Source organism: Artemia franciscana, chromosome 4, assembly GCF_032884065.1.
Source record: "Artemia franciscana chromosome 4, ASM3288406v1, whole genome shotgun sequence".
Taxonomy (NCBI): domain Eukaryota; kingdom Metazoa; phylum Arthropoda; class Branchiopoda; order Anostraca; family Artemiidae; genus Artemia; species Artemia franciscana.
The window spans coordinates 41,618,983-41,642,644 of record NC_088866.1 but is presented as its reverse complement, the minus strand read 5'-3'; the positions used below and the strand labels follow the sequence as shown (position 1 = coordinate 41,642,644).

At 35.6% G+C, this 23,662-nt stretch overlaps 1 protein-coding gene across 2 annotated transcripts in view; it reads left to right on the top strand.

The window, feature by feature from the left end:
• LOC136026445 (putative sodium-coupled neutral amino acid transporter 11) overlaps positions 1-23,662 on the top strand; it is a 68,867-nt gene that overhangs the window by 7,672 nt on the left and 37,533 nt on the right. For both annotated transcript variants that reach the window (XM_065703040.1, XM_065703039.1), the window contains exons 3-4: positions 18,477-18,561; positions 21,413-21,622. In XM_065703040.1, coding sequence (XP_065559112.1) covers positions 18,477-18,561; positions 21,413-21,622 — 295 coding nt within the window. The remainder of the gene's footprint in view (positions 1-18,476; positions 18,562-21,412; positions 21,623-23,662) is intronic.

Genomic DNA, 23,662 nt, shown 5'->3' with positions numbered 1-23,662 from the left:
ACCATTTCTCCTGTTAGCTCATACCTGAGGGCTTGGTATATTGTTCTATCTAGTGTGGTACACGATAGCTGGGTCATCTTGACAGTGTCGAAACTGAACTCTTCCAATTCAATCAAGGTTCAATCGGGTTTAATTAAAAAAAGGAAATAACTAAACTTAAAGCACACTGCTCTGTAACAAAACTCACTTTGAGACCCATCCATCATTATTGCGGTCTGTTTCCTGAACGACGGCCATGAAAAGATCCTTCAAGGGTGATTTTCGTAAGATGGCTCGGCTCCATTTACTTGACGTGACCGAACCAGCACTGTCGTTGTTTTTTGATGTGATTAGGTTTTTCAGTGGACTGAGTCTTTGCCTTGCTTCCACATTTGTGATGCGATGAGCGTATTGTATTATAGCAGTGCGACAGAGGCTACTCATCTCGAAAGCTAGAAGTTTACTATCATTTTTGGTTTTCAGTATCCAATTTTCGCCAACATACATAACTATTGGAATTGGTACATTCCGATTCGCAAATTGGCACTAAACTGTTGAATGGGCACATTTTGAGTTTGTTGGATAGATATTTACATTGCCAGAAGTTTCCTTGTCTTCGGAAGCTAGAGCTAGCAAGTATAAATTGACGTTTCACGTCAGAGCAATGGCAATTATCAGATGAGGGTAGGCTACCAAGGTGCATAATGTGGTCAACCGTTTCAACTGTCTCCTGCCTGTCGTGATAACAAAGGTGTTGTCTATTCGATGTCTCGTAGTTACCATGACTTTGGTCTTAATTGCATTGATCCCTATCCCGAACAGCTTTGTGACATCTTACAGTTTATTAGCTTGTGCCTGCAGTTTATTTGAAGACTTGGCTATCAGCTCTTCTATTGCTGCATCATATCCCGACTCTATCAGTGACAGAAAATTTAGAAAGATGTTGAAGAGGTGAGTGAACAGATGTGCCCTGAAGTGCTCCTGATGAAGTTGTGAGCTCTTCCAACAGCCCATGAGCTGTTATTATTTGGCCTAGAGACTGGCCATAGAGAATCTTGATTATTCAAACTACTTCGTAAAGGATCCTGTAGTAAAGGAAAAATTCTACTGTGGGGTTTTGAAGCTCCTATCTAAAAAAATGTTCAAATATCCTTTTCAGTGACCAAAAGATTGGGCCATGGGAAAATGGCGTTTTCTACTATTTTGTGCTACCAAACTACGATTTTTGCAAACAGATATAGACAATCGACTCAAAGGTATAAAAAAAAACTGTATATTGAGCTTCTTAGTTACGTGGGAAGTAATGACCCACGGTTGTGTATTCATTTCTAGAAACACATGTAATATGAAAATTCATCCTAATGGTTTATTTAACTAAATTAATTCTTCGTGAAATTATGGTTAGTGATGTATCATCGTGCATCAAATTTTATGGACAAGGAATGGTGGGTCATTGCAACAGATGGCTATAAAAGCCTATTTCAATGCCCAAATTGTCTAACTATTGTCTAACATTAGCCTTCAGATAAACTTAGGAATTGTCGGGTTAGCAATTAATCTCTCATCAACCTTTATTTTGACTAAACCTGAATAAAGATCCTGCGGGACAGTATCCCCCTTCTAATTGAAGAAAATTGTTTCTGACATTTATTCTAAAGCCTCATTTATCTATCTTAGTTTGTTTCATGTTTCACAAAATCATATACAATGAAATGTAAGTGTGCTTAGGTATTATAAAGGAGGAGTGGTAGGTCATTTTAAAGCCGGGGTAGAGGGGTGGATGCCACAAAGAACTCATTTTAATGCCCAAATATACTAACTCACACTGAGGCGTTAGGTAAATATAGAATATGCTGATTCTCTAAGTTTGATATTCTGTACTAAAAATGTTAATAAGAAATTATTCAACAAAACCACTGTTCAACGAATATTTGACTAAATATTCAAACTTTGTCCATAATTTTAACTACCATCTAATATCTTGATTCTTAAGCAAAAAAACTGAAAAAGGAGAACACTACCAACCCGTATAGAATTCTTGATATATAAAATGTAACAGCAGGAAATTGGGAATTATGGGGTGGATAGCCCACGCCATGTCTTAGTTAGGCCTGGCCAAAATTCGAAAAAGATCTAAAATTAAATAAAACGACATTTTTTTTCAATTGAGAGTAAGGAGCTATATTGAATCCTAGAGCAAGCATAAATTACTCCGTATATAGAGGCTGCCCCGCTCCTCAACTCCTCTTTGCAATAAAGTTTAACATTGTGTCCTAATTCTTTAAGAACGACTGCTGAAACACAGAAGCCAGTGAACTCGAATAACAAGGTTTTCAAAGGCACTAAAAACCTTAGGGTGACGAGCGAGGAGTTGAGGAGGAGCAGCTTTCATACTATACGGAATAAATCATGTTCGATTTAAGTTTTAACGTTGGTCCCTACTTTCAGTTGAAAAAAAAAACTTTTTCAACTGTAAAAGGAATTAATCTTGTAGGGTTTACTGTTATATATATTTTTTTAATTCTTATTCTCGTATCTTTGGAGACTGTTTTTGTGGGCCAGTGATCATAGTAGATAAAGGTACGATGAACATCAAAGAAATTTATTTGCTGTCTTGTTTGAAATCAGGAGTTCTGTTCATCTAAAATCATTTCTGGTCTGACTTAGAGTTTGACTCCATGTTATTGAAGTAAGATTTAAAAGAAAAAAACCTTAAAGGCAAGACGGACAGGAAGCTTTCTGATGTACGCCTAGTGGACGTGTCCTCAATCACCAGGGGTGAACTGGTATCATGATGTACTACGGCTCTTGGTACCAGACTGAGACCATAGAAAAGCCCCTTGAAGGTAAATTAGTAGGTTTTGTAAATTTCATATTTGCTTTGTTCTGGCTTAGAGTCTGACTATATTAAAAAAAAACGTTAAAGACATATCAGACGAGAAAACCTTCTGTTGTAGCCTCGTGGACGCGTTCTTGATCGTAAGGAGTAGATTAGTATTATATACTATAGTTGTCGGCAGGGGTGTCACGTTTGTGGGAAGGGGAGAAACTCCCTCCCAAAGTTTTTAGCTAGGTGCTATAAAATTGATTCGGTAAAATAGTGGCACAAAGTGCCACTATTTCAATGGTTCATTTCTTTATGTCGTTATTGTTAGGATTTATTTGCTGATTGAAATATGTGACGTAAATTCAAAGAAAGGAGATCATTCCTAGTCGGTAAAACAAAACAGAGATTTTAATAGGAATACCACCTAAATTAAAATATAAAAATAACCAGCCAATCGACCAAACAAATCTCCCATCCCTGTCCCTCCCTAACATTTTAGTTAGTGACCAGACAAAGTTCACAGTAAGCGATTTCTCGTACTTCTTAGTCCCAGCTTGTTATCCTTGCGCACTTCCATCATATGGTAACCCTTTTACAATTGTCACTAATTTCATATTTTCAAATTATTTTCTTTTACCTTTATCACCCCCTGCTATGATAAATTAACCCTCCAAAACGCAAAAAAGGTAAAAATAAACAAAAATGTAAAACTAAATACCGTAGGATATTGTCAATTATCAATCCATCATCAATCATTTTATTAACACTAAAACACTATTACAAAAGTAAAAACGCTATTTGGTCCAAGAAGCTTTGCTTGTTATGGGCCGTACAACACAATAATAGAGCACTAAAAGGACCATAAATAATACCCTCAATCAAACAATACATCAAACAGTTCGTGGTAACGAAAGTAGTAAGGAGCGACCCGGCTCAAATGTAATCGAAACTCAAAAAACGTTACATTAAAAAATCAAAAGAATCGCATTTTAATGCTGATTTTAAATATATAAGTTACGTCAAGTTTAGTCTTATTCATCAAAAGTTACGAGCCTGACAAAATTTGCCTTAATTTAGAAAATAGGAAGAAACACCCCCTAAAAGGCATCGAATCTTAACGAAAATCACACCATGTCAGAGAACTCTACTGCAGAAGTTTCAAGCTCCTATCTACAAAAACGTCGAATTTTGTGTGTTTTGCCAGATGACAGATCACGGATGCGTGTTTATTTGTTTGTTTGTTTTGCTTTTTTTTGCTTTTTTTCCAGGGATGATCGTATTGACCCAGTGATCCTAGAATGTCACCAGAGAGCTCATTCTAATGGAAATTAAAAGTTCTAGTGTCCTTTTCAAGTGACCAAAAATTGGAGGGCACCTAGGTCCCCTCCCCCACACATTTTCACCCAAAGTCACTAGATCAAATTTTGAGATAGCCATTCTTCTCGGCTTGGTTGAAAACCTAATAACTATGTCTTAGGGGACGATTTGATCCCCACAGTCCCGGGGGTGGGACTGAAAGTTACAAACTTTGACCATTGTTTACATGTAGTAATGGTCATTATGAAGTGAAACAGATGTTTTCGAGGGGACTTTATCGCGTTGGAATTCGCGCGGTTCGGGGAAGGGGGCTACGTGGGAGGATCTTTTCATGGAGGAATTTATCATGAGGGAAGAGAATTTCCATGAAGGGGGCACAGGATTTTCTAGCATAATTTTAAAAAAACTATAAGAAAATGAATATTTTTTTCAGCTGGAAGTAATGAGTAGCATTAAAACTTAAAATAAACATAAAATATTACGTTTATAAGAGAGTTCGTCTCTTCCCCAATACCTTGCTCTTTACGCTAAAGCATTTTTAGTTATTTCAACTATTTATTTTACGACTTTTGTGATCAGGAGTTATTCTTAAGGATTTGGGACAAAATTCAGGTTTTAATGTAAAGAGCGAGGTATTGACAAGGGGGCAAAACCCTTCATATCTATATATATATAAATAAGTTGTCTGTCTGTGTGTCTGTCTGTCAGGTGACGTCATGTTTCTGTGTCGACTGACGTCATGAAGTTAGTTGTCGTCATTTTTGCTATGACGGTGACGTCATTAAAGATATTTAATCATGAAGTTAGTTGTCGTCATTTTTGCTATGACGGTGACGTCATTAAAGATATTTAAGACATATATATTCACGTAGAAATCTATTAATGTTTAAGTTTAAAACGACTTATGAACTTACAATGGCAAAAGCCGATGAAGATGCTCAAAGAGTCTATGCCAAAAAACTTGCTGATAGAGAAAGTCAGAAAAGAAAGCGTGCCGAGGAATCAAAAGAACAGCAAGGAAACAGGCTTGAGGCTGATAGAGAAAGAAAGAACAGAAAGCGTGCCGAGGAATCAAAAGAACAGCAAGGAAACAGGCTTGAGGCTGATAGAGAAAGAAAGAACAGAAAGCGTGCCGAGGAACTACCAGAGCAACGCGAAAGCATTCCCATGATTCCAACGGATCTGCCTTTTCAATTTAAAAGATTGCAATTCCCAATTCGATTAGCATTTGCAATCACCATTAACAAAGCTCAAGGTCAATCATTAGAAAAATGTGGTATAGATCTTAATACTGATTGTTTTTCCCATGGACAATTGTACGTTGCATGTTCGAGGGTCGGTAAACCTGACAATCTATTTATATGTAGCGACAATTGGACTGCGAAGAATGTTGTATATTCGCAAGTTTTACGCAGTTAATTTGTACTGTATCTATCTATCTATCTATCTATATAAAAACGAGTTGTGTGTATGCATGTTCGTTTGTTTGTAAAAAGAGCGCTTGCATATGACGTCATTATTAGTACATACGGCTTTGTATATGCACAGACAATGGGAAAGCCAAGAATGTTGTATATTCGCAATTTTTTACGTAGTTTAACTCCTGCAGACGAAATGAATGCTTGCCTGAAAAAATTCTAATTTATGGGCACACGTAAAAATATTAAAATTAACTACAAATATGCGTGTCCGATTGCAAAACGATGACTCTGGTCAAACATTTTCAGATCAATTGCTGGCAATTGGAAACGGAAAGCTCCCAGTAGACTCAATTTCAGGACGTATACAACTACCTGCTGATTTCTGTAATTTAGTGACGTCCAAAAATGAATTGATTGAAAAAGTATTTTCGAATATTCTAAAAAAATTATAAAAATAATAAATGGCTAAGTGAAAGAGCGATTCTCGCACCCAAAAATATAGACGTCCACGAAATCAACAATATTGTTTTGACCAAGATTCGAGACCAGGCAGTCCTTTACAAGTCAGTCGACACAGTTTTGGAACCAAATGAAGCGGTTAATTATCCATCTGAATTTTTAAATTCCATAGATCCTTCAGGGTTTCCACCACACGTGCTACAACTAAAAATAGGCGTACCAATAATACTTTTAAGAAATATCAACCTACCAAAGCTTTGCAATGGCACGCGACTTGCCGTAAAAAAAAACAATGGAAAACCTAATAGAGGCCACAATCTTGACAGGGCCTTTTGAGGGTGAGGCTGTTCTTATTCCTCGCATTCCCATGATTCCAACGGATCTGCCTTTTCAATTTAAAAGATTGCAATTCCCAATTCGATTAGCATTTGCAATCACCATTAACAAAGCTCAAGGTCAATCATTAGAAAAATGTGGTATAGATCTTAATACTGATTGTTTTTCCCATGGACAATTGTACGTTGCATGTTCGAGGGTCGGTAAACCTGACAATCTATTTATATGCAGCGACAATTGGACAGCGAAGAATGTTGTATATTCGCAAGTTTTACGCAGTTAATTTGTATTGTATCTATCTATCTATCTATCTATATAAAAACGAGTTGTGTGTATGCATGTTTGTTTGTTTGTAAAAAGAGCGTTTGCATATGACGTCATTATTAGTACATACGGCTTTGTATATGCACAGACAATGGGAAAGCCAAGAATGTTGTATATTCGCAATTTTTACGTAGTTTGAAACACATATATAAATCTGACTATATAAATCACAGGGACACAACTACAATGGCGCGTAACTAATATGGCGCGTAACGACTTACCTGCGCGGTGGGGGGGGGGGGCTTGGGGGGTTGCGAAGCGCCCCACCAACTAGGTTTTGGGGTGGCGCGAAGCGCCACCCCAACAGCTAGTACGTAATAAAAATACACAAATATGGAAATTAGTTACGTAAGTTAATTCGTAAGGTACGTATGTTAACTACTAACTAAAATGTTCGTAAAAAAATTAAAAAAATCTAGTTGCATTTTTACATAACCAAAAACTGTAGGGCATCCTCCTCCAAGACCCTTTTTTTTTATCAAAATCGTCTGATCAAAACTATAAGAAAGCCATTTAGCAAAAAAATTAATATGCAAATTTTGTTTTAATTATTCATGTGCAATGAGCCAAAATCAAAACATGCATAAATTCAAAAACGTTCAGAAATAAATAAAAACGTTTTTAACTGCAAGTAAGGAGCGACTAGCACAGTAAAAATAAAAATGGTAGTAATTATAGTAATATAAATAAGTAGAAACCAAGAAAGCAGAGAATCAGGGATGGAATTCCATAGTTGAATTAATTGATAAACATGAGACCCCTGATATGGTATAGAGGATTGTTTGAGCAAAATAAATCTTCGAGAAGAACTACGTAAAAAAGAAGAGCACCTACCTGAGCCTGTCCGTGAAAAAAAATGCTGAAGAGGCGGTGGAAGTGTACCTAGAAAAGCGCGCTAAATAAAGATTACTTTCACCTACAATGCCATCCAGCAGAGCTATTCCAGTATCAAACAGTTCGTGGTAACGAACAGTAGCAAGGAGCGACCCGGCTCAATAGTAACCAAAACTCTAAATAATGGAATTTTAATACCAATAGCTACATAAAAAGAATCGAATTTCAATGATGATTTTAAATATATAAATTTCATCAAGTTTAATCTTACCCATCAAAAGTTACGAACCTGAGAAAATTTGCCTTATTTTAGAAAATAGGGGGAAACAACCCCTAAAAGTCATAGACTCTTAACGGAACTCACACCATCAGATTCAGCGTATCAGAGAACCCTATTGTAGAAGTTTCAAGCTCCTATCTACAAAAATGTGTAGTTTTGTATTTTTTGCCAGAAGGTAGATCACGGATGCGTGTTTATTTGTTTGTTTTTTTTTGTCTTGTTTTGTTTTTTTCCCAGGGGTGATCGTAATCACTTAAAAAGTGACCAAAAAATTGGAGGGCACCTAGACCCCCTCCCACACTAATTATTTTCCCAAAGTCACCGGATAAAAATTCTGAGATAGCCATTTTATTCAGCGTAGTCCAAAAAACCTTATAACTATGTCTTTGGGGACGAATTACTCCCCCACAGTCTCTGTGGGAGGGGCCACAAGTTACAAACTTTGACCAGTGCTTACATATAGTAATAGTTATTTGGAAGAGTACAGACGTTTTCTGGGGGATTTTTAGGTTGAGGAGGGGGGGTTGAGAAGGGGGGATTTGTCGGGGGAACTTTCCTTGGAGGAATTTGTCATGGGGGAAGAAAAGTTTTATGAAGGGAGAGCAGGATTTTCTAGCATTATTTAAAAAAAAAAACAATGACAAAATAAATATGAAAAAGTTTTTTCAACTGAAAGTAAGGAGAAGCTTTAAAACTTAAAACGAGCAGAAATTATGACGTCTATGATGGGCTCACCTCCTCCTAATACCTCACTCTTTACGCTAAAGCATTTTTAGTAATTTCAACTATTTATTCTACGGTTTTTGTGATTCAAGGGTCATTCTTAAGAAATTGGGACAAGATTTAAGCTTTAGTGTAAAGAGCGAGGTACTGACGAGGGGGTGAATCCCTTCATATACGTAATAAAACCTTGAGAATACAGAAGTTCGTTACGTAAGCTAATTTGTAAGTTACGTATATCTTTTACTAATAAACATTCGTAAAAAAATTTAAGTTCTAGTTGCCTTTTAAGTAACCAAAAAATTGGAGGGCAACTACGCCTCCTCTCCCGCTCCTTTTTTTCTCAAAGTCACTCGATCAAAACTACGAGAAAGCCAATTAGCCAAAAAAGTAAATATGCAAATTTGGTTTTAATTATTCATCTGCGGAGAGCCAAAATCAAAACATGTATTGATTCAAAAACGTTCAGAAATTAAATATAAAAAAAACAAGTTTTTTTTTTAACGGGAAGTAAGGAGCGACATTAAAACTTAAAACGAACAGAAATTACTTTGTATATGAAAGGGCTGCTTCCTTATCAACGCCTCGCTCTTTACGCTAAAGTTTTTTACTGTTTTAAAAAGTAGAATTAAGAGAAAGAGTCAAACTTTAGCGCAAAGAGCGGGTGTTGATGATGAAGCAGCCCTTTCATATACGAAGTAATTTCTGTTCGTTTTAAGTTTTAATGTCACTCCTTACTTCCCGGTAAAAAAAATGTTTTTTTTTATTTAATCGCTAGCTGTTGGTCCGAATCACCAAATCCGAATCACCAAACCACCAAATCCGAGTTGGTGGGAGCGCTTCGCGCCCCCCCCCCCCAAGCCCCCCGGGCGTGTAAGTCGTTACGCGCCATTGTAGTTGTGTCGCTGTGTTCCACCTGTGAATATAGAAAGGTATATATATACATATATATATATATATATATATATATATATATATATATATATATATATATATATATATATATATATATATATATATATATATATATATATATATATATATATATATATATATATATATATATATATATATATATATATATATATATATATATATATATATATATTTATATATATATACATATATATATATATATATATATATATATATATTTATATATATATATGTGTATATATATATATATATATATATATATATATATATATGTATGTATGTATATATATATATATATATATATATATATATATATATATATATATATATGTATATATATATATATATATATATATATATATATATATATATATATATATATATATATATACTAGCTGTTGGGGTGGCGCTTCGCGCCACCCCAACACCTAGTTGGTGGGGGCGCTTCGCGCCCCCCCCCAAGCCCCCCGCGCGCGTAAGTCGTTACGCGCCATATTAGTTACGCGCCATTGTAGTTGTGTCCCTATGTCCCACCTGTGAATATAGATAGATAGATATATATATATATATATATATATATATATATATATATATATATATATATATATATATATATATATATATATATATATATATATATATGTTTTTAACTACGTAAAACTTGCGAATATACAACATTCTTTGCTGTCCCATTGTCTGTGCATATAAATAGATTGTCAGGTTTACCGACTCTTGAACATGCAACATATAATGGTCCATGGGAAAACAATCCGTATTCAGATCTATACCTCATGATTCTAATGATTGCCCTTGAGCTTTGTTGATGGTGATTGCTAATCGACCATTCCCTGAGTCGCCATCGTCATTTATATATCCCCCTGTGCACCCCGGCGTCCCCTTTGTAGTTATGTCCCTGTGTCCCGGTCGTCATTTATATTCCCTGTGTCCCGGTCGTCATTTGTGTCGCGGTGTTCCAGTCTGTGATTTCTCTTTGAGTGTCCCGGGCGTCATTTATATTCCTTGTGTCCCGGTGTCTCGGTCGTCATTTATATCCCCCTGTGGACCCCGGCGTCCCCATTGTAGTTGTGTCCCTTTGTCCCGGTCGTCATTTATATTCCCTGTGTCCCGGTCGTCATTTGTATCCCGGTGTCCCGGTCTGTATGTACATTCGTTTTTTAGTTTTGTTTTTCTCCTTTATTTTTTTCCTTTTTTCTTTTTTTTCTTTTTTAGTTTATTTAGATTTTTAGATTTTTTAGTTTTTTTATTAGTTTTTAGTTTTTTTGTAGTTTTTACCATTTTTTTAGTTTTTTTAGATTTTTTTTTTTACTTATGTCCTGGTCGTCATTTATACTCCCTGTGTCCCGGTCGTCATTTGTGTCTCGGTGCTTTGTTGATTGCTAATTTATATTATATTTATATTTATATTTTTTATATTTATTAATATTTTTTTAGTTTTCTTTTTCTCTTATTTTTCAGTTTTTTCCTTTTTTTTAGTTTTTTCTTTTTTAGTTTTTAGTTTTTTTTTTGTTTTTTTACCTTTTTTTAGTTTTTTTAGTTTTTTTAGTTTTTTAGCTTTTTTAGTTTTTTTATTAGTTTTTAGTTTTTTTTAGTTTTTGCCTTTTTTTAGTTTTTTCAGTTTTTTTTAGTTTTTAGTTTTTTACCTTTTTTTAGTTTTTTTCAGTTTTTTAGCTTTTTTAGTTTTTTTTCTTTTTAGTTTTTTTTGTAGTTTTTTGAAAAAATTAGAGGCCTAGGAGAAGAGGGAACATTGAAAGAAAGATACTCACATTTATCAACATTAAGCGAAAGACCGATTTTAGTAAAAGAAGAAGAAACTTTATGAACCATCTGCGATAGACTGAGTTTAGACCGGCTAATTAGAAGAATGTCATCAGCATAAGCAAGGTAAGAAATATCACTCAAACCAACAAAACACATAGAAGAAATATTCTCAAGAATACCAGAGATACAAAATTTGAAAATACTAGGAGATAACACTCCACCCTGCCGTACGCCCCGACGAACAAGAACATTAGAAAATGAAAGGGCACCATTAGTTTTAATTCGGAGATAAGAATTACTATACCAAAACTTTAGAAGAAAAATAACTGAAAGGTTAATACCGTGACTATAAAGAGAGTAAAGAGCCTGACTATGTACAACACTATCGAAAGCCTTAGAAAGATCAAGAGCACAAATATGAAGACCATACCCTTTAGCCGAAGCATCTTTAAGAAGGAAAGCAAGAGCATGGTGAGCGTGCTGGCATCCGATGCCAGACCGAAAACCAAACTGATTCTCTCCGAAATTAGCATTCATACTTATGAAAGGAAGTAGGATATATTCAAGGATTTTACCAAAATTACAAGCAACCGTGATAGGCCTGTAAGAAGAACAATCCAAAGGAGTCTTAGCTCGTTTAAGTACAGAAGTGACAGTTCCACACAAAAAGCTATCAGGAACGAGGGAACAACAAAGGCACATTTGGAAAAACAACTGTAAATGGAAAAACAAAGACGGGCAATTTATTTTTAGATGACAAGCACTGATACCGTCAATATCAAGAGAACTTGATTTCAATTTCTTAACAGATGCAATTACAGCGTCAACTGAAACGGGAATAACTTGTGCCTGAGTCAGGGAAGGTGGGAGAACCGAATCAAGCAATTTCGAATAAAGCGCGTGCACTGAATAATTCACTTTGGAAAATATAACTGAATAATGGTCAGACCATGCGGAAGGCGTAATGGGGCAATTAGGATTTGCCGAGTTATTTAATTTAGCTGAATTAATCACTTTGTCCCAATCTTTCTTATTGGTAGGACAGTCTAACCTTTTGTAACGGCTCGATCGCAGACATTTCTTAAACTCACGTTTAGTTTTTTGTTTTATTTCAAACACATTCCCAGCTAATGGTCGACCGTTAGCAACCCATATACGCAGCCACAATTTGGCTTTATTTTTCACACTTTTCAGCTCAGGGTCACACGACCAGATTGGTTTCCTTGTACTTTTCCTCACTCGCTCCTGAGGGACAGCAACCTCCTCAGCGCGTTTTAAACACCACACGATTTGGTTGTAATAATGATTCAGATCGTAATTACTTTTAGTAGGACTAACACTCAGATGGAGTAGATGAAAAGGTACACGTAAAGAACCAAGGAGAATGGCCAGGGTTGAAATATATAATGGCATATTAACATTTTTCCAATTAATCCGCACAAACCATTTAGAGGCAGGAGCACAAGCCTGGTCAGTACTATCTTTTCTAATCGAAAAGCATAGCGATAAAGGAAGGTGATCAATATCTTGCTCATCTTCGTGGATCCTGTCTCACGTGTCCCAGTGTCCCGTGTCCCTTCTCATCTCCTGTGTCCCGGTCGTCATTTATATTCCCAGTATCCCGGTCGTCATTCGTGTCCCAGTGTCCCAGTCTGTAATTTCTCTTTGAGCGTCCGAGTCGTCATTTATATTCCCTGTGTCCCGGTTTTTAGTTTTCTTTTTCTCCTTTATTTTTCAGTTTTTTTCCTTTTTTTAGTTTTTTTTCTTTTTCAGTTTTTAGTTTTTTTATTTTTTTATTAGTTTTTGTTTTATTTTTCTTTTTTGTTTTTTTTTGTAGTTTTTACCTTTTTTTTAGTTTTTTTTTCTTTTTTAGTTTTTAGTTTTTTACCTTTTTAGTGTTTTTTAGTTTTTTAGCTTTTTTAGTTTTTTTAGTATTTTCTTTTTAGTTTTTTTTGTAGTTTTTACCTTTTTTAGTTTTTTTTCTTCTTTTGTATTAATGCTAAAGCCAAGGTTCGAACCTGGAACCTCTCGGACCTGGAACCTGGAACATAACGCTTTACCAACTCAGCTACTTCGGCATGAATACATTCGTTTTCGAATTGGTATATGATGAAATAATTCAGACGTCATATAATGACGTCATTCGACAGACAGACAGACAGACAACTTATTTTTATGACGACAACTAACTTCATGAAGACATGACGACATGATGACATGACGTCACTCGACAGACATAACCCAGAGACAACTTATTTTTATATATATAGATTATATAGATCAGAGGAAGGGTAAAGCCGAGGGAAAAGAAAAGTAGCCTTCACTGCCCTATTTCGTGCTCTTTGAAGTGAGCAGAGAAGAGATTTACTTGTAACTTTCCAGACAGAGCAGCAATAAGAAAGGTAAGGATAAATAAAAGCATAATAAAGAGAAACCATAACATCTGGAGGAAGAAATGAACTAACTCGGTGCAACATTGAAGAATGGCGGAGGATGAGGGAACAGGTGTGAGTTATATAGGTGTGAGAAATACAAACGAATTCTTTGATGAGGATTGTCGGAGGCTGAAAGTAAACCTTATTCAACTTCTCAGGAAAGTGAAAGGAGCACTAAATGACCAGGAAATGAATAAACACTTATCGGAGTACCGAATAGAGAGAAAAATCTACAAGAGGCTAATAAAAATGAGAAAAAAACAAGTAGAAGAGATTAGGGCAAGAAAGATCAGCGAGTAATACTTGTCAAAAGACCCAAAACAGTTTTGAAATGAAGTAAGGCGGGAATTCAAGGCCAACGACCAACACATACCTCCAGCTGAGTCGTGGAAAACATACCTGGAGCACGACACTAGCAAAAGGGAGCAATATGGAGACGGTATAGGGAGTTTAGCAGAGGAGCTACGAGAGCAGAATGGTTTCCCCTTAAGACAAGAGGATTATAGTCTATTAGAACCGATCAAGGTACAGGAAGTTTGTGCAAGCCTAAAAGGAATGAAGGGATCTTCGGCGCCGGGGGTGGATGGAATACCAGCAAAGATTTGGAAAATGGGGAAAACAGTTCTAGTACCAGTTTTAGCAGCAGTTTTCAGTTTTGTGACTGAAAAAAGGAAATGGCCTGATCAGTGGAATGTGTCAGTAGGAATACCAATTTTCAAAAAAGGTAACAGGCAGGATCATAGTAATTATAGAATAATTAGTTTAGGAAATGTGATGAGTAAGATTTTTTGCAAGGTTATAGACTCAAGATTAGGGAAGTGGTTGGAGGTAAAGGAACTGTTATCCCCTTTTCAGGTATTGCTTAGAAAAAATCATAGTGCAGTAGATCATATTTTTACTTTGAGAATTATGGTAGAGAAGTAATGGAAAGGAAAAGGGGGGAGGTTATTTGCAGCTATTTTAGACCTGAAAGGAGCATATGATAATGTGGATAGGAACCTGTTAATGTTAAACCTGATATCTTTAGGACTGCCTCACTTTTTCGTATTGTTGCTGGGCGAAATGTATAAGTACGTGAAGTTAGTAGTGAAAGTGGCGGGAAAGTGCTCAACTCCGGTGCAATCTTTATTGGGACTAAAGCAGGGATGTGTGCTGTCACCGAAATTGTTTAGCCTTTATTTAAATGATGCCAATAAATTTTTCGTTAAGAACAATGCACCAATGTTATCGATAGATTTGCTTAAACTGTGCTTACTACTATTTACTGACGACATCGTATTACTGGCTGAAACAAAGGAGAAACTGCAACAATTATTAGAGATTACGGAGGTTTATTTGGAAGAGAAGAAGTTAATCCTGAACACATCGAAGTCAGTGGTGATGGTATTTGGTCGTAAAGCCATGGAAAGTGAAGATGTGAATTTTTTCTTTAAAGGTGAAACTATACCAGTGAATACTGAATTTGTTTATCTTGGGGTAAAGTTTACTAGTAATGGGAAATTCAGTGGGCATCTGGATCTAGCGAATGCAAGGGGGAGGTATATTAGCGGTGAAATAGCGAGGAGTAGTCTTAGACGGGTGAGAGATATTAGAGTACATAAGAGGATTTGGACAAGTAAGATAGTACCGGCGATGCATTATGGAGCAGAGATCTGGGGCTATCGGAAAGGTCCAAAACTTGAGGTGGTTATGATGAGATATTATAAGAGGATGTTAGGACTATGGGATTCGTTTAGTAATTTGGTAATCCAGGGGGATTTAGGGCTAGTATCGCTGCGATCTATGAGGCTAGTGACCATGGTGAGATATTGGGTTAGGATACTGGGTATGCAGAGATTTACGGTAGCAAAGGCAGCATACTTAGAGGCGTTGAGACAGAATAGCAAAACAGGGTGGCCGGCGGAGATTAGGGATATCTTAGATAAGTGTGGATTAGGGGAATGGTGGAATGAAGGAAAGGGGATTATGGGTATGGAGGAAATAGTAATAAGGGAGGTACAAGAGAGGTTGAAGAACCAAGAAATACAGATATGGTGGGCAAGTCTGGATCGTTCAGGGTCGTTAAAATTGTATAGACAGATAAAGGGTAGTTGGGGGGAGGAGGTATTTTGGAAGGTTGGGTTAAGTAGAGAGGATTTGAAGGCTTATTTGGATTGGAGGGGAAATGGATTTTTGATTGGGGAGAAAAGGAAGTATCAAGGGAGAAAAGGGGAGAAGGTAGAATCTATTGCTTGTCCTATGTGTGGATCTCAGGATGAAAGTTTAATACATTTTTTGTGTGAATGTGTCGAATTGAATGATTGGAGGCGAGAGATGTATGGTAAAGAAAAATTGAATGAGATATGGATCCTAGATAGAATGAAAGAGACAAATTTCCTGAGTATTCAAAGGATAGCAAGATTTGTAAGGATTGCAGCGGCACATCGGGAGCGTTTTCTTTAAATGGTATTAATTTAATGTAGTTAATTGGGTGTTTGTTTGTTGTTATGTAATTTTCCTATGGCCCACGGGCTTTTGCTGAAATAAACTATTATTATTATACCTTATACCTATGCGGTTTAAAAAAAAAGAAAATAGTCAAGATACACACCAAGAAATTTCACAATAGTAGCTTGTGGTATAGTATCATTCCTATATGTCAGGGTGATTGGCTTTTGTATGGCTCCTGTATGAAATATGGGTAGAATATTCCATAATTTCGTCTTTTTATTAGCTATTTTTATTTGTTACAATTTCTCTTTGGCTTCTCAAGTTTAGATGCGGGGGGATTCCCTGCGGTGATAGTTTTTCGAGGGAAACTTTCTGGAGGTTTTTTTGGGGGGAATTACTTAAGGGGGACACACCTAACACCATAGGGCATTCGTTCTTTTCACATATTTTCTGACATCACGAATGATACAGCCTTGTTCTTTTCAAAAATTTTACTTCAGTAAGGTTTTCCTGGCCCCCTATTTGAATTAAACTTAAAAGTTAGTTTGGAAAAACTTATCTAAGGCTCCCCATCTTTGTAGGGAAGAAATTGTATTTTCTCCCTTTTTTCGCGGTTTCATTTGACCAATTGGATATCTAAATTCGAGCATTAGTTTCTCCTCACCTGCGAGACTTCTGGCTGTAAGTTTTAGACTGGTCAATGATAATATGTTTTTGACCCTTTTCAGGGCCTCCAACATAACCTCCCTATTCCCAAAAATAACGTTTTCCCCTTAGCCCATGCAAAAATTCTTGAAATTTTCAAACCAATCGGAGGGAAAGGTATTTTAGAGGGGGGGTTTCGTCCCCAAACTAGATATTTTCTTGTAAATTTGAATCCACTTGAAGTTTTCAGGCAAATAGGGAAAAATGGCTTTAGTACATTTTAGGGCAACATTTTTGGGGGCCTGTGACCTGAATAAAAAAAATGGCCCCTTTTCGGGGTAAAATATTGTCTGTCAAATTTGTCTGGTGAATTAGGGTCTCTCTGTCCCAAGAACCTAAGCATATAAGCTTTCAGCTATTCAGAAAAAGTAAGTTTTTCTTATCTTTTTCCGGCTGAATTTTTAGGCAAACCAAGATTTTCACAGCATTTTTTTTTATTATTTTGTCAGGGATCCCTTGACCCAAAACAAGTTAAGGCTATAAGTTTCATAGCTTTCAGGAAAATATTTTTTGCCATTTGGCCCTATGGCAAGCCCTGTCTCCGGGATGTCCAATATTTTTTTTTTTTCATTTTTTCTTCTCTTTTGGAATTCTCTTAGTCTAAGCAATTGCAGGTACAAGTTTTAAGTCGATTGGAACATAAAGTTGTTTTGCATTTTTATGGTTCCCGTCCCCCTAAAGAGTTTTCTGTACAATAGATTTCTATTAGCAAAGGAATTACAACTGAAAGTTTCGAACTAATTGGAGAAAACAAAAATGATACAGGAGTTCTGAGACATTGTAATTTAGACGCAGAACCTTGAGATGTGGAACCTCTAATTCTTAGCAATCTAAACTAAATCTGTCAGAATAATTCACTAGAGGTTTTAATGGTATCTTGTTGAACTTCATGTGAAGTTGTTCTCTGTTAAAAGAACTGTGACACCTGCTGCTTAGAAAGAACTACTTTTTGATTATCTAAAACGGAACGGGAACACATTGAATCACATATTAAATCACACAATAACAGTCGGATTATTTCAATGTAGTTCATTTAAGTATGGCACCACTTTCTTAGAATTTTATAAGCACAATCTAGACGCAGCACCTTTAGAAGTGGAATCTTTAATTCTTAGCTATCAAGGCCACATCTGTCAGAATAATTCACTAGAGGTTTTAATGTTATCTTGTTGAACTCCATGTGAAGTTGTTCTCCTCAAGTACTGGAAAATGGCTCGCCAAAACATTCAGTCAAGAAAAGTACATTGTGATCCAACTTCTTTTAAGTTATAATCCTTCTACTTTCTTATTGTGCAAAAGTTCCTTCTCTCTCTCTATTTACCAGTTTCTCTTATAGAGAGAGAGATTTCTATTTACTCTTATTTAATACCAGTTTCTCTCTCTCTCTCTCTCTCTCTCTTTCTTTCTTTCTCTCTCTCTCTTTTTCTCTCTCTCTCTTTCTCTCTTGCTACTACCAAGAAAAAAAATGTATGATGTGATTATATTTGTCATCAGTGTTCATATTACAGAAAATCTAGGGAAATATCCTGATCGTTACCCCTACAAATATTATTTGTTCCTTCTTCGTATTTTATCTTTTTTCTTGATTTTGTTTTGTATAATGTTCTTTTTTGAAGTATAAAAAGCTTAATTTCCTAGTAAATATGTCAGTAAAATTGGTGTGTTTAGTTGTATAGCCCCTATTTTCTTTTCAGGATGATTTTGATCCTAGCGAAAAGCTTGGAATTTTGTCAACTGGTTTCAACTATGTTAACTCAATTACTGGAAGCGGAGTCATAGGTAAACACTGTTTAATCACCATTAACTTATTTGTTAACATACATCTTTCGACCTTGGTTTGTTTTTTGATCTGCTATTTCAGTAGACTGTCATTCTTTTGCTATGGCCAGTGCTGACCTAGCTCGGAATTTGGCAGCCCCCTATATATATGGTCTCATTTTTTTTCTTTTTCTGCTTTAATGCTAAACTGTTTTGTTTAAACCATTTTATTTTATTTTGAAAAACTATTTTATTTAATTTCATATAACTCCATATGTCAATTATTGTAAATTTATTGGTAACGTCCATCTTTTTCAGTTTTTCCGCTTAAGAATTCTAACACAGATTGCAATTCAAGTTTGGGATAAATTAAAATATTACTTTCGATGAACAGTAATTTTTTTGCATAAGTCCTTTTTTATATCTTTACAATAGAATTCTGGATAAAGAGAGACGGGTATTATCGTTCATATAAATTGATATTTTGCGTATACGTACGCTTAAATATGTTGGGACTTTTTATATAAATACAAAAAGATAAACGCCATTTAAAATAGCTGAAAACGCAGCTACTGGTAGCACATGCCAACCCTCGACCTCCAAAAACTTCAAAACAAGGCTCATAAAATCCCACCTTGCCTTATCGCCTTATCCACCTCTGTGCTGGTAGTTATGTGAATCTAAAACAGTATTACTCCCAGGAATCAAGGGATTAGATACCAATTTCTACCTGTCTTTAAGAAATTCATATTTACCTGAAGTCTGAATGAGAGCTATGATATCTGGACATTAATCTGCATTTTCCCCCCACTCCTCCCCCCACTCCTCCTGTAATAGCTGATTCTCTCTCATTGAATGCTTCACATCATTGAACGTTATCTTTTAAAATATGAAGCAAATCGGATTAAATAAATTAAGCTCTAAAATAAATGTAAGAAATATTTTTCGCAACAAGAAGGGAGGTAACACCCTTATTTAGGCTTGATCTAAAAGAAAAGGGGAGTTTATTTCTACGCCCCACTCCCTATCTAAGGGATCGTATAGAGTTGGACACTTTTGGCATTGAATACATTCTCTTATGTGTCTCCTCCCTCCCCTGCCTATACATTGACCTATCGCCACTCCTTTATAATAAACGATGAGCAATTATAGTTCACTAAATACAATTTTATATAAAATTAAGGAAAACAACTTAGTTAAATAAAGCATTAAGATAAGTGTACATATCAACAATTTTCTTGTATTAAATACATGACTTTTTACGAACGAACAGTGTGGCACTACTTCCTCTACAACTGGGAAGATGAAAATATAGTTTTTTGATACTTCAAAATTGATTTACATTCTCAGAATTTTTAATCACTGTCAACTTGGTACTCCAATCGAATCGTAGTTTGGTACCACAAAATAGCAGAAAATTATAAGCTTAATTTCCGTTTTTATAAGCTCTCTTCGATCTTCTAGGATTGTTGGTTCGATAGGATCAGATTAAATAACTAGGTTGCCTCTAAGGGGGCAACTGGTTCGATCAATCGATTCATGCAAACTTTAAATCTTCCACGTATTATGTATATACTACTTCTTGTATGCCTCTCTGATCGCCCCTTCTATGAAGGTTTCATCGTCAACATTTCCTACTTATTGCGCAGTCTGTGATGTATTTTACTTTTTCCAGGCGAGAAATAGACCATCATCATTAATAATTTCTTCGTTTTATCTCAGGGGATGCAACAATCTCTGCAATCTCATTGGCTTGTGACGAAGAAAATTACTATCAGAAGAAACAAAAAAATTCTACCGATCTTTGACCTGTAAACGAAACAAGACTTTACTGAGTTTATATTAAAAGAATATTCCGTCAATTCTCGGCACATTTAATATGTCTCTATTTTTAGCGGTTTCCACAAATGAACTAGTCAGAATGACAAATTCAGTTGTATAGATCGGGAGGCCGGTGTAGTGCCAATTCTACAAACCTAGTTGCCGATAACGAGGGAGGTTTTGAATAGATTGGGACGGAGGAGGAGCATTCTTAGCTGTGTTGGCCTCAGGTGGCTTGTTGCTGCAGTAAGTTAGTAGTAGCATTTATAAATGATTGAAAAATATAATGAACTAAAATTTAAGATATCGGGGCTTTGGATGCTACCCAGTACCTGATCTATGGTATTGAGAAGAGGAAGGTGGCTGGCTGAAACTAATAAAGTAATAAAGAGAATAGAGTTTTCGGTGGATGTGGGAATATCCAGTAACAAAGTAGGGATGACAGATTTAAAAACGATTGTAGCAACACCTGGAATTATTCCCTCAAACCGTGAAGTCGAACATGAAATACGGTTACCATTTTTGAATCATGTTGGTAAATATTTCATACTTAAGAGTTTCTTTGAAAACATGCTTTTCAATGTCTGTACCTCGATTTTTTTCTCTTTACTATAGTTAGCTACAGCCACGATAAGGTTGAAAACCCTATATAAACTAATTTTTACTAATTAAAAAAAGAAGAAAATGAAGGCTTAAAAATCTCTCCTTGCACTGATGGTGATTTAATGATTGTCTTTTTATACTTTTCTTATTTGTTCAGTTTCCTTTTGTTTCATTTTGGTTTTATTGTTTGTAAATTTTCATTAATTTTTTATTCCGTTACAGTTATTGTAGGCTAATATTTTGAATTTTTCATTATGTGCTAATGATGCTCTGGAAAATTTATCTTTTTTCATCTTAGAATCGATCCTTAGAATGTATTTTCTTTTTTCCGCTTTGATGGGTTTTATTTATTTAATTTTCCTTTCTATGCTTAATTTCTTTAATCATATTGACAGATAATAATAAAGATTTAAAATTACTTCCACGATGACAAGACTTTATTTTTAAGGGATGACTTATGCCCTCTCACGTGCTGGATTGGCTTTTGGTATTGCCATGATGTTGTTTTTTGCATTCATTACTGACTTCTCCCTCAGAATACTTGTCGAGTCTGGACGCATTACTGGTGCAAATTCGTACCAAGGTGTTGTTTATGCTGCTTTTGGCATCCCTGGATATATAATACTGACTTTACTACAGTTTATTTATCCAGTAGTTGGTAAGGTTTTTCAAAGTTTTTTTTTTTATCTTAGATTGTCGTCAGTTAAAACAAAGAGAACAACAGTAAAGTTTAGTGTTGAATATTACTTTCTAAAAAATACCTAATAAAATCATAATTAGACACATTACTTTACTCCCTATATCTTTATAGAACATGGAATAACTAAATAATTAGGCCGCTCACATAACCACCCACCTTACAGTTCCCCATCACGCAACACAGCTTCCTACCCAGCTGCCTCACAATCAAAAGTTTTTACCCTATAAGCTTCATAAAATAGTATGACTGCTATGGGGACCCTTCCCATCCCCACATGCAGAAACCTCCAGCCCACAGCTCCCTACTCACACAAACTTCTCCAGGATCCAATCCGTAAAATTATTCAGCTGCATTCCTCCCTACCACAGAAATGTCCAGCCCCACGACTCCCAAGTCTGAAAAGATTCTGGAGCGCAATTCCATCTATCTAATTTTGCAATATAAACGCAGTATGTAACCTAGAAACTTCGAAAATGTATACAAATCTACACAGCAATATGTATTTAAAGGTTTCTGGCTGTTGCTTTTATTACAAATGTTGCAATGGCAAAATCAAATCACAACAACTATATCTTTTGCAAGTTGCAATAAATTTCTACTTGTGGTTAGGTCTCTTAAGAAAACAATTACATATTTAAAGCTAAAATTTAAGTTTGAAATTTTAAAACTTCTTTTTGATGTCGGGGTGTCACCTTATGTTCGATACCGCCTCCTGGAAGAAATAATGAATTCTTCCTTAAAGTTGTGACCCATTTAGGTCGCTTTGTGGCCAAAAATGTCAATATGCTAGTTAAAAAAAAAACTATATAGCCTATAGCCAATTTTGACTAAAAATAAACACATGTATGCACAATTATTGCTTACAAAAAAGGTTTGCGGATGTTAACACCAATAAGTTCGAAAGTCCACCCTTGCAAGTTATATATTGCCATCGCAAATGCCAATCAAAGTGGAAGTTGATGTGTTTAAGCTGTCATCGAAATTGACCTTTACTAGAGTCGAGCGTAACTCGAGAAATACAAACTTCTTTTCTGGATTTTTCCAAGTAATTAAATAAAAAAAAACAAGTTTTTTTTAACTGAAAGTAAGGAGCGACATTAAAACTTAAAACGCACAGAAATTACTTCGTATATGAAAGAGGCTGCTTCCTCATCAACGCCCCGCTCTTTACGCTAAAGTTTGACTCTTTCTCTCAATTCTTGTTTTTAAAACAGTAAAAAACTTTAGCGTAAAGAGCGGGGCGTTGATGAGGAAGCAGCTTCTTTGATATACGAAGTAATTTCTGTACGTTTTAAGTTTTAATGTCGCTCCTTACTTTCAGTTAAAAAAACTTTTTTTTTTATTTAATTTCTGAACGTTTTTGAATCAATGCATGTTTTGATTTTGGCTCTCCGCAGAGGAATAATTAAAACCAAATTTGAATTTTTTTTTTTTTTTGGCTCAATGGCTTTCTCATAATTTTGATCGAATGATTTTGAGAAAAAAAGAGCGGGGGACGAAGCCTAGTTGCCCCCCGATTTTTTGGTTAATTAAAAAGGCAACTAGAACTTTTAATTTTTTACGAATCTTTTTATTGGTAAAAGATTTACGTAACTTATAAATTCGCCCCATCGTCAGTAACTCGCTCTTTACACTAAAGCTTAAATTTTATCCCAATTCATTAAGAATGACCCCCTGAATCACAAAAGCCGTTGAATAAGTAGTTGAAATTACTGAAAATACTTTAGCGTAAAGAGCGAGGTATTAGAAGGAGGTGAGCCCCTCATATGGGTAATAATTTCTGTTTGTTTTAAGTTTTATTGCTGTTCCTTACTTCCAGCTGAAAAAGCTTTTTCACTTTTATTTTTTAATTGTTTTTTTTTAAATATGCTTGTAAATCCTGCTCTCCCTTCATGGAAATTTTCTTCTCCCATTACAACTTCTCGAAGGAACGTTTCCCCAGCATATCCCCCTCTTCTCAACCCCTCCCCCAAACCAAAAAAATCCTCCTGAAAACGC